The sequence below is a fragment of the Salvelinus namaycush genome, chromosome 21 (genome assembly GCF_016432855.1).
Source record: "Salvelinus namaycush isolate Seneca chromosome 21, SaNama_1.0, whole genome shotgun sequence".
NCBI classification, from domain to species: domain Eukaryota; kingdom Metazoa; phylum Chordata; class Actinopteri; order Salmoniformes; family Salmonidae; genus Salvelinus; species Salvelinus namaycush.
This window is the reverse complement of record NC_052327.1, coordinates 13,792,637-13,810,004: the sequence shown is the minus strand read 5'-3', so window position 1 is coordinate 13,810,004 and position 17,368 is coordinate 13,792,637. Positions and strand designations below refer to the sequence as shown.

Sequence of the window (17,368 nt, the reverse complement as noted above, 5' to 3'; positions counted from 1 at the left end):
ACACACACACACACACACCGTAGCATAGTACAAAGCTTCGTGTTTTATTACGGAAAGTAGCGGAGCAGGACAGAGATAGAGGGAATACCCAAAGACAACAGCCGTGTGTGTCTTTTGTTGTTGTTGTGTGTGTGTGTGTGTGTGTGTGTGTGTGTGTGTGTGTGTGTGTGCGCATGCACGATTGTCTGTGTGTGTGTGTGTGCGCGCATGCACGATTGTCTGTTTGTGTGTGTGTGTGTGTGTGTGTGTGTGTGTGTGTGTGTGTGTGTGTGTGTGTGTGTGTGTGTGTGTGTGTGTGTGTGTGTATTGCTCCCTGTTTGGATCATGCTGTGAGTGACATCATTGACAGATGGAAAGTTGAGCTGTGTTGACAGTGATGTAGAGCATATTAAATTGTACCCTGCTATGTGTGTGAGAAAGATTGTTGCCGGAGACATAAACACAGATCCGTGTATGTCCTACCAAGACGTCCTCTGTATCTCTACTGTGGATGTGTCTCTTACATCAGTGACCCCTGTTCATATTGTGTTGACCTGGCGTATCCTAGAGCTATAGAAATGTTCGTACGATCCAATACATGTACATACCTCTCATCTCCTTCAGACACATACCTCTCATCGCCTTCAGAGTCCAGGTTGGGCAAACTGCAGAGAAAGGAAAAAGAGTTGAGAAAACAGAGGTCACATCAATGTAAAAAGGTAGAATATTATTTAGGGCAATATTTCTTAAACTATGAAACTCATGTAGTTACAGTAGTACTAAACAGTAGTACTAAACAGTAGTACTAAAAAAAAGTATCATCTTAATATTTGACCCAACCTCTGTTGCCACTAGTGCTCCCTTTCACTGTGGCAGCAGTTTGGGTACTCCTGGCTCAGTTTGAACTTCCCCAGGCCAGTAGGCACTGCTGTTGTATTTTTAGCCTTGACTAGTTGACATGTTTCCCTGAGTTCCTGGGTCAGTGTTTCTGATAGAGTGAGTTTACAGACAGAAAGGTGAGAGCTGCAGATGTAGGATCAGATTACCCACCCTCAATTCCTAACCTTAACCATTAGGAGGATAGGAAAACGTCTGACTCTGGGCCAGTTTCTCGGGGCATATTTGACATACTCTGTGTTTTCACACCACCAAGCATGTAAAATGGCCACGTCTCGATGAGACATGACCAGGGAACACAGCTGTCAACAAACATTCCGGAAGACTGATATTTAAGAATCGGATGATGTGCCACACACACTCACGCACACGTGCACACACAGCCTTAAAGTTAAAAAAAAAAGAAAAAAAGAAAGTGAGGTAGTGTGTTGAGAAGGTGTTAGGCCTGTGAGGAAAAAGGTCTTTGTGACTGCAGGACAAATAACACACGGCAGAACAACTTTCACGTTAGACCAACTAATACTAGTACTAATAATAGTACTAATACTGTACTGCAAGTAACTCCAGCTGTAGCACTTACACACTACTGTATGTCAGTCAATGTTAAAAATTTAGACTAAAGAAAACTGCAGAAGAAAGAGTTTGATAAAAGAAAGTCTCAAAATCCACAGAGTTTTCAACAGTTTGACAGAAAAATAGACCCAGTCACTGGAGAGGCTAACGATGTCCCAGCTATCAGAGTGAGAGCTAACGTGCCATGTAAGAGGCTATACTTATCCTGTCCTATTGTGCTTCCTTCACAAACAGAATCACCAAACTATTAGAGCTGATGACAACCAGCTTTCATCTCTTACGGAGACTCCTCATCGTTAAGGATAATTATACTCTTCATGTTCAGACCTGCAGATAAGAGATTTTTAAAACCACAATCCTGAGGCCAAATGTATTTAAATGACCATTGAACAGCAGGCAATATTCCAGATTGATTGTGATGTCATTCTGCAAGCGCATCAGTACGTATAGAGAACTGTGATCCTAATGGGAAATATTATTATCACCCAGCTAGGGCGTACAGCACATATCACAACTAAAAGATAAAAGGAACAGATACTTAGCTAGGAAGAACCTAATGTCTTTCCTGGTGACCACTCCTGATAATAGTGAGAACGAGACAATGATAATGAATCTTGGTGTGAGGAGACGCCACTTTCTCAGCCCAAATGAAAGTCTCTTCGCCCTGCTCTTTAACTCAACACAAACACCCAGAAACCGGGAGGAGAACAAACTCTACCCATTTCACCAATGCTGCAGGCTTGACAAGTAATCTAAGATTAGACATATCTGATGAAAAACTGGACATGCACTGAACAACAGTCAATATCAGGCAATTACACCATTTTAGTCAACTTTTCTATTCTATTCGCGGAACCCAGAACTCATCTTGCGAACTGTTACGAGAGATTACTCGAAGTCATCATCCCAACCTCTCTGAGTATGTGCGGTGTCCTACTTCGAACATGAGGGGACCCCTCTACGGGGGTTCACAGGGATTACTACACAGGGGTGAGGGTAAGGTCGAGGGGAGGGGATGTGGCACGGCGTAAAGACAGTGATGACAGTAGGGAGAAGTGCTGCCAGGTCAAACCAAACAAACACACTACTGACAGAGTCCTTGTTGGAGACTGTTAGTGCCAGTTAAAGGAAACAACTGGCAAAACAATTAATTGGAGATAACATAGGAGGTGTCGTAAGATCACAACCACCAAGTCTTAGCTACTGTTTTGATTTAATGGGTGTAATGGATGGGACCATACTCGCAAACTTTGGCTTACATAGAGGATTAGACCTGTGGTCTAAAAGGGCAAGCTGCTAGCTTTTCTCATAGGCCAACCTGGTACAATTAGCCACTATGCTGAGTACAACCAGCTGAGCACATAATTATATCTGGTAAAAAAAATAATGAATCAACCTATCGGAGACATCACACTGTAGAGCCACCATCCAATCGCATTTGTTAAACAGATCAACTTGGCTACCAGTTGGATGTTCTAAAACCTCAAGGTTTAATTTGTTACTCTTGACTTGGTCTAAAAAGTGGTGTACCAATATATTGGCACCGTTTCACATACAACCATGTGATTTTACAAATAAATATTTATTTTCGTAACTAAAGCGTAAAAAAAGTTGATAGTGGTCTTGTCAAATAGCTGTATTGTATAACAGTTACTATCACTGACTGGTGGTACAGTCCACTAAGGCATTTAGGCCTAAGTTTGAGGGCTATAACGGCAGTGAGTTTGAAGCCTTCTTATGGCATGTTAAAAAAAAAAAGGGAAAAAAGAAGGAAATAAAACTTCACTGCTGGGCCTAGGCACCCCGTCCTTAAGTTTTAAATTAAATAAAATTAACATTTTTAAACACCTGAAACAGCTTTTTCCTGCAATCTAGAGCCATAACCATTATGCTTAATTCTATGACAAAAATCTGTATATCTTTCTGCATATCTAAGCATATATTTTGAGCTGTCTGTATCATCCTAACTCGTGGTTCTTTGTTTGTTATATAATAATGTGCAAAACTAATGAAGGACATTTTTATTTGCAGTGTACAAACATGACATGATGAACAGGAATGACATTTACTCTCACGGGTGGCCAAAATATTTCTCTGAAGAAGCCTCCTGAAAATGTGTTTAACAAAGGTTATGCTGTGCTATCGCAAATTATGGTGACTTTGATGATGACAACAATGATGCTGCTGATTAAAAACATTACACATGATGATAATGATGACGATGATGATGACGACAACAAGGATGATGATGATGACTATGCTGGAAAACAACATCCCACAAAAAAGATCTGACCCAACAGTTCAAAGTCAAACTGTCCACAGGAAGCTCAGGACATTAGCCAACCCCTGATCCCCACCACAGTAACGTTCCACTCTAAACATCACATTAAATCCTTTATGAGGGCACAGCCTAAATAGCCTTTGTCTAACTCTGTTTATATGATAAGTGTGTGGGATGGCGCCAGCCGCCAGGGTGTAGGTTGGGCTCCAGTATCTGAGGACGTGCCAGCTTGTCCCTGGCATGAGGACCAGAGAGGGTGTGTTTGGCTGGCAGGGGGACAATCTAGCAAGGTATCTGATCTTTATGAAGAGACAGAGAGTAGTCTGACCATGGACAGATGGCCAGTCACAAAGCCAAAGCCTGAGTACAAACTCAATGTAGATACTTACACATTAACACCAAGGCTCAAGACCTTATCTATCCTTTCATTCAATCTCTCCCCTGTGCCATCTCTCTCTGGCCCACTTGGAACTCTATGTCATCCCCTTAATTCTCCCTATTTCCCTCCCTACAGTGTGGCTTTTTTATCTTTCCTTTTATCTTTCATTAGATGGGAGGATCTGAGCAGAGACGGGGCCGTATTTCATGTATTTTACATGTATTTTACATGTCGTATTTCAATTACTTTTGAGTATTTTGTCCTTTGCATTTCACCAACCTGAACTACAATCCAATGCATTTTGGAACAAGATACTTTCGAGACCTCTAATTTGTATTTTCATTCTTCATAGCGGTTCATTTTGTGGCCCCCTTTCATCCTGCATTGGTATCAGAAGTCTGATGGCACTATGGTGTGATAAGAGTGTCTGATAAAGGACCAACATGTACAGTTGAAGTCGGAAGTTTACATACACTTAGGTTGGAGTCATTAAAACTCGTTTTTCAACCACTCTACACATTTCTTGTTAACAAACTATAGTTTTGGCAAGTCAGTTAGGGCATCTACTTTGTGCATGACACAAGTCATATTTCCAACAATTGTTTACAGACAGATTCTTTCACTTATAATTCACTGTATCACAATTCCAGTGGGTCAGAAGTTTACATACAGTAAGTTGACTGTGCCTTTAAACAGCTTGGAAAATTCCACAAAATTATGTTATGGCTTTTTGAGTCAATTGGAGGTGTACCTGTGGATGTATTTCAAGGCCTACCTTCAAACTCAGTGCCTCTTTGCTTAACATGATGGGAAAATCTAAAGAAATCGGTCAAGACCTCAGAAAAAAAAATGTAGACCACAAGTCTGGTTCATCCTTGGGAGCAATTTACAAACACCTGAAGGTACCACGTTCATCTGTACAAACAATAGTACGCAAGTATAAACACCATGGGACCATGCAGCCGTCATACCGCTCAGGAAGGAGACGGGTTCTGTCTCCTAGAGATGAACGTACTTTGGTGCGAAAAGTGCAAATCAATCCCAGAACAACAGCAAAGGACCTTGTGAAGATGCTGGAGGAAACAGGTACAAAAGTATCTATATCCACAGTAAAACGAGTCCTATATCGGCATAACCTGAAAGGCCGCTCAGCAAGGAAGAAGCCACTGCTCCAAAACCGCCATAAAAATTGCACAACTGCACATGGAGATAAAGATCATACTTTTTGGAGAAATGTCCTCTGGTCTGATGAAACAAAAATGGAACTGTTTGGCCATAATGACCATCATTATGTTTGGAGGAAAAAGGGGGATGCTTGCAAGCCGAAGAACACCATCCCAACCGTGAAGCACGGGAGTGGCAGCATCATGTTATGGGAGTGCTTTGCTGCAGGAGGGACTGGTGCACTTCACAAAATAGATGGCATCATGAGGCAGGAAAATTAGGTGGATATATTGAAGCAACATCTCAAGACATCAGTCAGGAAGTTAAAGCTTGGTCGCAAATGAGTCTTCCAAATGGACAATGACCCCAAGCATACTTCCAAAGTTGTGGCAAAATGCCTTAAGGACAACAAAGTCAAGGTATTGGAGTGGCCATCACAAAGCCCTGACCTCAATCCCATAGAAAATTTGTGGGCAGAACTGAAAAAGTGTGTGCGAGCAAGAAGGCCTACAAACCTAACTCAGTTACACCAGCTCTGTCAGGAGGAATGGGCCAAAATTCACCCAACTTATTGTGGGAAGCTTGTGGAAGGCTACCCGAAACGTTTGACCGAAGTTCAACAATTTAAAGGCAATGCTACCAAATACTAATTGAATGTATGTAAACTTCTGACCCACTGGGAATGTGATGAAATAAATAAAATCTGAAATAAATCATTATCTCTACTATTATTCTGACATTTCACATTCTTAAAATATAGTGGTGATCCTAACTGACCTAAGACAGGGAATTTTTACTAGGATTAAATGTCAGGAATTGTGAAAAACTGAGTTTAAATGTATTTGGCTGTGTACGTAAACTTCCGACTTCAAATGTAAATGTAAAAATTAACACTTGCAAAGCACGCTGGGTATTTGTCCTAATGAGCTCCGCCCCTGAAACAAGGCCAATAATAATATCCAGTGGGAGTGGCAGACATTTTTATCCAGAGCAACTAAAATTCACACAATATAACAGAATAGATTAACCGGAATGACTTTTACTCTCACGGTGGCCAAAAATAACTATCTGAAAGCCTCGCCCCTACTAAGCCACACCTACAGTCTTCTGATCTGACCCGGTGGATTATCGCTCCATAAACCAGAATCAACAACCCAACTTAAAAAAGTTAACAATGGGCTGTTTGTGACCCAACTGGCTGGATCAAAAACCCAACGTGTGTTCTGTCCAATAATTGGGTTGTTTTTAACCCAGCTTTTTTTTGAGTGCAGTGCATTCAACTAAGGTAGATAAACAACCACATATTACAGTCATAGCAAGTCAAACATTTTTGTTACTGTTACTGAAGATGGCGCCGACAGATAGGGCAGCTCTGCTTCTAAGCAACTGTCGTGACGTGACTCTCAGTAATGTGATGACTTATCTATTGAATAATTACTTACTATGTTTAATTGTTACTGTATTCAATTAATCATGTAACAATTAACTCAGTGATTTGGGGCACCACGGGATAAGTTGTTTACAGAGTTACCGTCTCCTGAATTAACTCAAGAATATATATAGATAAGTCACTAATTCTTAATTTCCTCATATCAGTCTCATTCTGAACGTCGCAGACTTCATGAATCTGCACAAACCCGAGTCTTTCTAATCATTCCGTACCACACAAATTGATTTTGTTATTTATTTACTAACAAACTAAATGATAATACAGGATACACACACACGGTATAGGTTATTTATTAGAAACTTAATACGGGGACAACAGGTCCCTAGCGGACTAACACAATATGACACTTGTTACACAAGATGGAGAGTTAGCGAGAGAGAGAAAGAGAAGCAACACATGGATACATTTGGGAACTACGCTCACAGTAGTCCTAATACCTTGCCCCGAACTGCCGCACTTTTGGGTAAGAAGTAATGCATATATTTACGTGTTGAAGGTCTTTATCGGGTATTTCTGTTGGGCCCAGGCCTTCGTGGAAAGGGTTACGCTGTGTGATAAGAGTTTGATTGGGCCTTCTTCTTCGGATGGCCTTCTCCTTCGTTCTCAGGTGTAAGTCTCTGATTGTCCACAAGAGGTCACAATGTCCTTCTTCTTAGTGGTCTGTTTACTTGCACTCGGTCTGGAAGAGTGGTCTTCTGAGGACGGCTAATCAGCCTTGTCGATGAACCCCAGAGTGGTAATGAGAGCATTGTAGGCGACGATGATTTGAAGAGAATAACTGGATGGTCCTACGTAAATTCACTTTCTTAGATACAGTACTTAGAACAGCTACTCAACCGTAGCATTGATTGGTAGAGGCTCCTTTGTCTTCACCAACCTCGTGTGGCGTTTCAGCGTCGTGACTCATGTAGACCTAGCTGCAGCTTGTGGTCCTTTTAGTCTGGTATGTTAATTCTTAACTCAATCTTTTATACCCTTGGGTAGAAAGGGGGCGTTTTTGCCATGCTGAAACGCTCTCTGGGTTCCCTGAGGCGTGGCTAGTTACGAGGCAAAGTATCCTAATTATTATGATCTCATTAGAGAACTAAAATCACAATCCTATCATCACAAAAACATTCTCTTCATCCTTGATATTTTCTACACCACGTAAAGGATGTAAACCTGATACACACAAAAGCGCCTCAAGTGTAAAAGCTCCTCAAGTGACAATGTTTTCGTTATAACATCTTTATACAATTTTTTTAAGTAATCAGAGAGGGCTCTGTAGACACTGATCCACTGTCCTGATCTTTGGATCCTGACAGGAGTCTTTATTTGTTGCTTTTATTTCAAATGTTTATTTAGGTATTTAAAAAAATGCATTGTTCTTTAAGGGATTGTAAGTAAACACCTGTTGTCTTCGGCGCATGTCACAAATAAAATTTGATGACACAACTTTGCAGTATTTCGTTTTTTTATTTCTTACATTATTAGCCCAGGATTTTTTTGTGTGTCATTACATACAGATGGAAATAACTTTTGGATATCAGAGCGGCAGTAACTCACGACTGGGAATACGACTTTCCCGAATTGGATCCTTTGTTTGTACCCCCCAGGGCAATTGAACTGATTCCAGATGCTGATCCAAAACACCGCCGGAGGAGAAGAGGTATTCAGAGTGGACTTCTAATCCAACTCAGGAGACGCGCACACCATCCACCGCTTCCGAGTATATTACTCCCTATTGTTCAGTCTCTGGATAATAACGTAGACGAGCTCAGGGCGAGAATCTCCTTCCAGAGAGACATCAGGGATTGTAACATACTCTGTTTCACAGAAACATGGCTCTCTCGGGATATACTGTCTTTGTCCATTCAGCCAGCTGGGTTCTCAGTATATCGCGCAGACAGGAATAAAGAGCTCTCTGGGAAGAAGAAAGGTGAGGATGTATGTTTCATGACTAACCACTCATGGTGTGATTGTGATAACATACAGAAACTCAAGTCCTTTTCTTCACCCAACCTAGAATACCTCACAATCAAATGCCGACCGTATTACCTCCCAAGAGAATTCTCTTTGGTTAAAGTCACAGCCATGTATATTCCCCCACAAGCCGATCCCACGACGGCCCTCAAAGAACTTCACTGGACTTTAAGCAAACTGGAAACCACATATCTCGAGGCCGCATTTATTGTAGCTGGGGATTTTAACAAAGCAAATTAGAGGAAAATGCTACCGAAGTTCTATCAACACATTGACTGTAGTACCCACGCTACTAAAACACTCGACCACTGCTACAACTTACGGGAAGCCTACAAGGCCCTCACCCACCCTCCCTTCGGCAAATCTGATCATGACTCTGTTTTGATCCTCCCTTCCTATGGGCAGAAACTCAAACAGGAAGTACCCGTGCTAAGGACTATGCAACGCTGGTCTGACCAATTGGAATCACGCTTCAAGATTGTTTTGATCACGCGGACTGGGATATGTTTCCGGGTAGCATTCGAGAATAACATCTGATGAATACACAGATACGGTGACTGAGTTTATAAAGAAGCGTATAGGAGATGTTGTATCCACTGTGACTATTAAAATCGACTCTAACCAGAAACCGTGGATAGATGGCAGAGTTCGTGCAAAACTGAAAGCACAAACCACCGCATTTAACCATGACAAGGTGACTGGGAATATAGCTGACTACAAACAGTGTAGGTATTCTCTCCGTAAGGCAATGAAACTGGCAAAACGTCAGTATAGAGACAAAGTGGAGTCACAATTCAACGGCTCAGACACAAGACGTATGTGGCATGGTATACAGACAATCACGAACAACAAAGGGGAAACCAGCCACGTCGCGGACACCGACATCTTGCGTCCGGACAAGCTAAAAACTTTCTTCGCCCACTTTGAGGATAACAGTGCCACCGACGCGGCCCGCTACCAAGGACTGTGGGCTCTCCTTCTCTGTGGCCGACGTGAGTAAGACATTAAAGCGCGTTAATCCTCGCAAGGCTGCCGACCTAGACGGCATCCCTAGCCGCATCCTCAGAGCACGCGCAGACCAGCTGGCTGGATTGTTTATGGGCATATTTAATCTCTTCCTATCCCAGTTTGCTGTCCCAACATGCTTCAAGATGTCCACCATTGTTCCTGTACCCAAGAAAGCAAAGGTAACTGGACTAAATGACTATCGCCCCGTAGCACTCACTTCTGTCATCATGGAGTGCTTTGAGAGGCTAGTTATGGATCATATCACCTTTACCTTACATGACACCCTAGACACACTTCAATTTGCTTACCGCCACAAAAGATCCACAGACGTTGCAATCGCCATCGCACTGCACACTGCCTTATCCCATCTGGACAAGAGGAATACCTATGTAAGAATGCTGTTCATTGACTATAGCTCAGCATTCAACACCATAGTACCCTCCAAGCTCGTCATTAAGCTTGGGGCCCTGGGTCTGAACCCAACCCTGTGCAACTGGGTCCTGGACTTCCTGACGGGCCGCCCCCAGGTAGGTGAAGGTAGGAAACAACACCTCCACTTCGCTGATCCTCAACACAGGGGCCCCACAAGGGTGCGTGCTCAGCCCCCTCCTGTACTCCCTGTTCACCCATGACTGCGTGGCCACGCACGCCTCCAACTCAATCATCAAGTTTGCAGATGACACAACAGTAGTAGGCCTGATTACCAACAATGATGAGACAGCCTACAGGGAGTAGGTGAGGGCCCTGGGAGTGTGGTGCCAGGAAAATAACCTCTCACTCAATGTCGACAAAACAAAGGAGCTGATCGTGGATTTCAGGAAACAGCAGAGGGAGCACACCCATATCCACATCAACTGGACCGCAGTGGAGCAGGTGGAAAGCTTCAAGTTCCTCGGCATACACATCACTGACGATCTGAAATGGTCCACCCACACAGACAGTGTGGTGAAGGCGCAATAGCACCCAATGTCACAGGAAAACAACCACCCGAGCCACTGCCTGTTCACCCCGCTATCATCCAGAAGGCGAGGTCAGTACAGGTGCATCAAAGCTGGGACTAGCTTCTATCTCAAGGCCATCAGACTGTAAACAGCCATCACTAGGTGGTGTCCACCCGGTTACGTAACCCTGCACCTTTTGGCTGCTTCCCCATATACATAGACTTGAAATCACTGGCCACTTTAATAATGGAACACTAGTCACTTTAATAATGTTTACATATTTTTGCTTTACTTATCTCATATGTATATACTGTATTCTATTCTACTGTATTTTAGTCTATGCCACTCCCAACATCGCTCATCCTAATATTATATATTCCTTAATTCCATTCTTCTACTTTTAGGTTGTGTGTATTGTTGTGAATTGTTAGCAATTACTGCACTGTTGAAGCTAGAAAAACAAGTATTTAGCAACACCCGCAATAACATCTGCTAAACATGTGTGTGACAAATAAACATTTATTTGATTTGAACATGAAAATGTATTTTTTTATTTCGAAACGACAAAATACCTCAATATACCTGTATCTTATGTAAATACAATATTTAGCTAAATTATTTGGTATTTTAGTTTGATACGTTGGTCTTTAGAGTATCTCAGTCAGGCTTGTGGGACCACATACAAATGACTGAGCAAGCATCACTCCATAAACTCCTGACTCACACATATCCCTACACCTTGGGTGAGCAACACAGATCTAGAGAGAGCAGAGTTTCCATCACTTACTTCAGTTTCTCTGAACCTACACAGCATTTGACATATGAGGAGAATCTGTGACAAAAGCTCTTTAAGCGGCCAGTAAATCAGCGAAATCCTATTAGTTGTATGACTTGGAGGAGGAAGAAGTAACAGAGTCAGGCAGTGGTATATTGATGTTAATTAAATGGCCCTGAGAGCTGCAGTATTTATTTCCCCATCCCAACACACATAAAACAAACACATTCGCTTCCCCAGACAGACTCATTACAAGAGAATTGGTGCTGTAGAGCATTTTATATAGCTGAGAGAGGTAAACTGCCAGTCTTCTGTTGACTGCAGCTACATGGCTCTCTGTGGAGTCAATACACCTTTCACCTCTAATCTTTGACCTTTAGAATTGACATCATCCAAGCTCAGGTCACACAAACCTACAATAGTCCTTTTCTTTGAATTGGATGAGAAAGATGCTTGAGAAACTGTTTAGTATGTCCATCCTACTACATAGTTGTCTGTCAGTCCGTCCATCTATCTGTAATGTCTGCGGTGTGAGTAGTAATTTCATCCAGTCTTACCTGTTCCAGGTGACAGTCCCAGAGACTCTCTGCATCTCTCCCAGAGCTGCAAGCAGCAGGGACGACTTCCCACAACCCACCTGGCCCACGATCATAGTCAGCTGACCTGAGAGAGACACACACACAGAAGACATGAGTGGAAAATAGAGCGATTAGAGAGAAAGATAGAGAGAGATGGAGGGATAGGAGGAGGGAGTTGTAGTGATTCCTCTCGTGATTCCTCTGGTAGTGTATGAATACCATGGCATTTAACCTTCCTCCAGGATCAGAGCCTTACCAAAGGGAACCTTGATGTCTACGTTAGACAGGGTGGGAGGTCCGTCTGTCCAGGTGAAATATCCGCTGGTTATCTGGAGAGAGAAAAATAAATAAAACATTACACACGCCGATCAAAGCAAATGTCAAACACTGAATGTCAAGCAGTCAGACCAGGAGAGGCTCCCTGGCAGCACACTGATGAGACTGAACGACAGATTGAACATCTATCTAGTCCTGCTACCTCCCACTCACCCTGAAGCAGAGGTCTTGGTCCCTCTCCTGGGGGGGCGGGTCGCCTCCCTTGTGGCTGTAGTTGTTCCAGCAGTCTTCCCTGGGGGGCCTCTTCCTGTTCACCACCTTCAGGGGCTGGGAGGGGCGCAGGGAGGGAACAGGCCATGGCTTAGGCTTTTTAAAGGACAACTATGGACACCACAGAGAGTAGTGGTGGAGGTGGTGGGTGGTGAGTGTAAGTGAGGTGGAGGAAGGAGGATAGAACATACAGAGTGAAGAGAACCGTTAATAATTCATTGAAGTGCACTCTGCCTGTGAGTGAGTGGTTGAGTGTGTAAGAATTGCTGGGGGCAGGAAAGTCTCTTTGTGGGAGCGCTGTGTACTTGCGTGTGTGTGTGTGTGTGTGTGTGTGTGTGTGTGTGTGTGTGTGTGTGTGTGTGTGTGTGTGTGTGTGTGTGTGTGTGTGTGTGTGTGGATACGTTCGAATGTGTTCATGTGTGTGTGTGTCCCTACTCACCACAGCCTGGTACTTGCTGTTGTGGTTGCTGGGGCCAGCGGGCATGGTAGCGTTGGGCTCCTGCTCGTCTCCAATCTCATCACTACTGAAGAACTCACTCAGCTTCTGGGCACTGAAGAGAGGACAGGGGAAGCCACAGATCCATTTCACAGTTTCACATTCCAGAGTGGGTTAAAAGAAGGAAAAGTTACCGCATTGAAGATGGGATAGGGAACAACACATTTCAAATGCACAGGTAACTCTCCTGGTAGAATCATCTGATCAAAGAATGTTAAAAATGGAGAAGTGAAAAGGTTTAATTTCCCAAAGCAAGTCTCCAGACAATCTGAAATGAATAAAGTAAAAAAGTATTCAGTTTTTATGTTCCTTCAGCTACCTGCTTCAGTACATCTGGAATAAACTAAGCCATAATGATTAGTATAAGCTTGGAATACAATACAGGCCTTGCTGTACATCTACCAGTAAATGAGGTTCAGTCAGCTGTGACATACTCCTACACTCCAGGCTATTCAGCGAGCCACACACCGCATCATTCATTTGGAGAGTTCTTATTGGACCATACATTTTGTAGAATATGACTCAGTAAACTGAAGCTGAGGCTTGGGTGGTTGGGGTCTTTGCCGATTTTCCGGGCCTTCTTTTCACACCGCTGGTATACAGGTCCTGGATGGCAGGGAGCTCGGCCCCAGCGATGTACTGGGCTGCCTGCACAACACTCGGTAGCACCATGCGATCGAGGGCGGTGCTATTGCCATACCAAGCAGTGATGCAGCCAGTCGATATGCTCTCAGTGGTACAGCTGTAGAACCTTTCCAGGATTTGAGGGCCCATGCCAAACTTTTTCAACCTCCTGAGGAGGAAGAGGCGCGCCTTCAACATGACCGTGCGTGTGTGTTTGGACCACTAAGTCTTTAGTGATTTGGACACTGAGCAACATGAAACGGTCTACCAGCTCCACTGCCGCCCCATCGATGTGGATGGAGGCGTGCTCGACCCCCGTTTCTTGTACTCCATGATCGACTCCTTGGTCTTACTGACGTTGAGGGAGAGGTTGTTGTTCCGGCACCACACTGCCAGGTCACTGACCTCCTCCCTGTACGCCGACACATCTTCGCCTGTGATCAGACCTGCCACCGTCGTGTCGTCAGCGAACTTGATAATGGTGTTGGAGTCGTGCGTGGTCACACAGTCGTGGGTGAACAGGGAGTACAGGAAGGGACTAAGCACACACCCCTATGGGGCCCCCGAGCGGTGGAAGTAATGTTGCCTACCATCACCACCTGGGGGCGGCCCATCAGGAAATCCAGGATCCAGTTGCAGAGGGAGGTGTTTAGACCCAGAGTCCTAAGCTTGGTGACGAGCTTGGCGGGGATAATGGTGTTGAACGCTGAGCTGTAGTCAATGAACAGCATTCTCACATAGGTATTCCTCTTATCTAGGTCGGTGAGGGCAGTGTGGAGGGCAATTGAGATTGCATAATCTATGGATCTGTTGGGGTGGCATGCAAATTGGAGTGGGTCAAGGGTGGCTGGGATGGTAGAGTTAATGTGTGCCATAACCAGCCTCTCAAAGCACTTCATGATTACAGAAGTGAGTGCTACAGGGCGGTAATCATTGTGGGATGAAGCCTTAGAGTTCTTAGGAACAGGGATGATGGTAGTCATCTTAAAACACGTGGGGATTACAGACTGGGACAAGGAGAGGTTGAAAATTACAGTGAATACGCTTAGCAGCTGTTGGGGCCGTCGGGGCCCGCAGCCTTGCAGGTGTTGACCTGATTAAAGACCCTTTTCACCTCGGCCTCAGAGAGCGAGATCACCCAGTCCTCTGGGTCGGTGACGGCCCTCACACCATGTTGTTGTTGTCAAAGGATGCATAAAATGCATTGCGTTCTTCTGGTAGTGAGGCATCGTTGGGCAGATCTCCGTTTTGGTCTTCCTTTGTAATCCGTAATAGACTGTATTGTGTGCGAGGATCTCTTGAATCAAAGCCAGTGCAGTAGAGTAGAGCAGGCAGCATATGCTCCAGCTCCACTGCAGAATTGCAGCAAGCAGATGGTACTATCGACGGCTAGGTCAATACCAGGCTGTTACAGGGATCATAAGGTCATCTTGACCATAAACGGAACAACAGACTTACGTTACCCCTGAGATACAGCATCACATCCAACCTGTTGTCACCATAGAGATGAATAACGATAGGATCTCTATGGCTGTGACTCAGTGCAAGTCATTGCGTGTCATTGAGTAAGGAACTAGCGGTTTCAGTGGGATACAAATGGGATGTAGATTGACAATTTCTCCGTCACTGGTTCGACAGCATTAGGATACACGTACTGCCTCCATTTACCAGAGATCAGCTCGACCCCATTGATTTTCTCGGGACTTCCATTCATCCTCTCAGGATGCAAAGCAAACCCCCGACTCAATCCCCCCACTCTGTACGGATGACTGATTCAACAAAGTACTGAGTAAAGGGCCCAAATACTTATGTAAATGTGATATTTCATTTATATATATATGGGTTAAATAGTCGTCCGTCCGTCCGTCCGCCCCCCCCATCAATCTACACACTAACCATAATGACAAAGCAAAAATAGGTTTTTAGAAAATGGTGCATACAGTATGCATGTGTATATATATATGGTGGACGGGTGGACGGGGTGGACGGACGACTATTTAACCCATTTTAGAAGAAGGCTGTAACATAACATTTCAAATGCTCTATATATGTTTATGATGTTTGAAGCAGTCGTTATGCTATTATGTATGATAGGATGGGTAATGAGGAATAGGGTAGAAGGGTGACAACACAATTACAGCAGTACCCTACTGTATTTTTTAAGCACCAAAAACCTTTTGACCACTAGTGGGTGCATGGCATTGTTGTTTCTGTCTCATTAACATATTTTGAGGCATGCCTTGTAAGAGGCTATATTTGTTGCATCCGTTAGTGAGAGTAAACAGCAAGTCTTCAACCTTCAATGGTTGAACATTTTTCCATGTTCTTTTGGTCTGTTTTGCCTTGTAGTCACTGCCAGTTTGGAAACATTTGTTAAGGCTTCTAGAAGTGCAAAGTGATATAAAACACCAAATATTCATTGATATGCTGTAATGTGTAAACACATTACCTAGTAACCATCCTGCTTGCACTTGTAATTACAGTAAAATACAAACCCCTCCCCTCAGTGAATGTCATTCATTATGTTTACAGTAGCATTACATTTTTTACAGTATAATACAGTCGATTCTATGGTATTGTACTGTGTGTCATTACACAGTTCTTGCTTTGAGACTGTATTAAAATTACAGTAGGTGTACTGCAATGTGAAATACAGTAACTTACCTACCACTAGTAAGTGTGTGTCCATGATACACAGCTCACCTGACCAGGGCCTTGACTGTGGATCGCACCACGCTGGAGAGCAGGAAGAGAGGAGTGACCAGGATGTGAAACAGGGATAAGGACGCGAAGGCCACAGCAGGTGACAGGTCAGCCTCTTCAGAGATGTGCACATGGACCACAAACGTCTACAGGAAGATGACGGGAGGAGAGAAAAATATTAATATCACTTCAGTAACCAGCAAAGATACTGTGAGTGAGGTCTGAATCCTGACTCAAGATACAAGTGAGCAACACAAACGTTTACATAAATCTTGCATTAACGTCAATGTGCGATGTGTGCTATAGTCTGACCTGTGCTCGCATCCAATACAGGATTTGGCCCTGAAAGAATAAATATCCTTCAGAAAGACTGACTAATTTAAATTCTTTTGCCATTCAGTCAGTTTGTGGTGAACTTGAGCATTTCCACTTTAGGGCTAAACAATGAGAGATAGATAAGCACATTACGGTCTCCAAAACACACAATCTCTCACTCTCTCTCTCTACCATAAATATAACTGGGATTTACAGTGGCCATGTCAAAAAACCTCCAGTGTCCCTGTGAAATGTCACTGGCCATCCTTTAGAAAGCAGAAACATGCCAGTCTGACTGACTGCGTTCTGAGTGATACCACTCTAGTCTGGACTGGTCTGTCTTGTGCCCTTCACTCGGGAAAAGGGATTCTGTTCTCTGTAAAAGCCCATCCACTGAAAACAATACCCAGACCAGTGTACAGTATGCAGCTTATTTTTAAAGGTGAAATGGTGGTTAGAACATGCTGTTCTATGGTGAACAATGTGAGGGAGGACAGATATTGGGGTAGTCTGTAGACAAGTAGTATGCATGCCACCTATCAGATATGAATAGGAATTTATGAGTGGAATTAATACTCACAGTCAGGACAGCAGCGATAGGGATGGCTGCATTCATGAATACTGAGAAAGAGGAGACACAGACAACATTAGATACATGACAATGTGGTTCAGATACTGTACAGACAGTTTGTTCCAG

At 43.6% G+C, this 17,368-nt stretch overlaps 1 protein-coding gene across 1 annotated transcript in view; it reads right to left on the bottom strand.

Annotated features, from left to right (window-relative positions):
* Positions 1 to 17,368, bottom strand: part of abcc8 (ATP-binding cassette, sub-family C (CFTR/MRP), member 8) — a 109,943-nt gene that overhangs the window by 43,812 nt on the left and 48,763 nt on the right. Inside the window, exons 11-17 of the mRNA XM_039018049.1 lie at positions 17,252 to 17,292; positions 16,357 to 16,502; positions 12,973 to 13,084; positions 12,477 to 12,590; positions 12,244 to 12,316; positions 11,967 to 12,072; positions 612 to 644 (exon numbers count right to left, since the gene is read on the bottom strand). Coding sequence (XP_038873977.1) covers positions 612 to 644; positions 11,967 to 12,072; positions 12,244 to 12,316; positions 12,477 to 12,590; positions 12,973 to 13,084; positions 16,357 to 16,502; positions 17,252 to 17,292 — 625 coding nt within the window. The remainder of the gene's footprint in view (positions 1 to 611; positions 645 to 11,966; positions 12,073 to 12,243; positions 12,317 to 12,476; positions 12,591 to 12,972; positions 13,085 to 16,356; positions 16,503 to 17,251; positions 17,293 to 17,368) is intronic.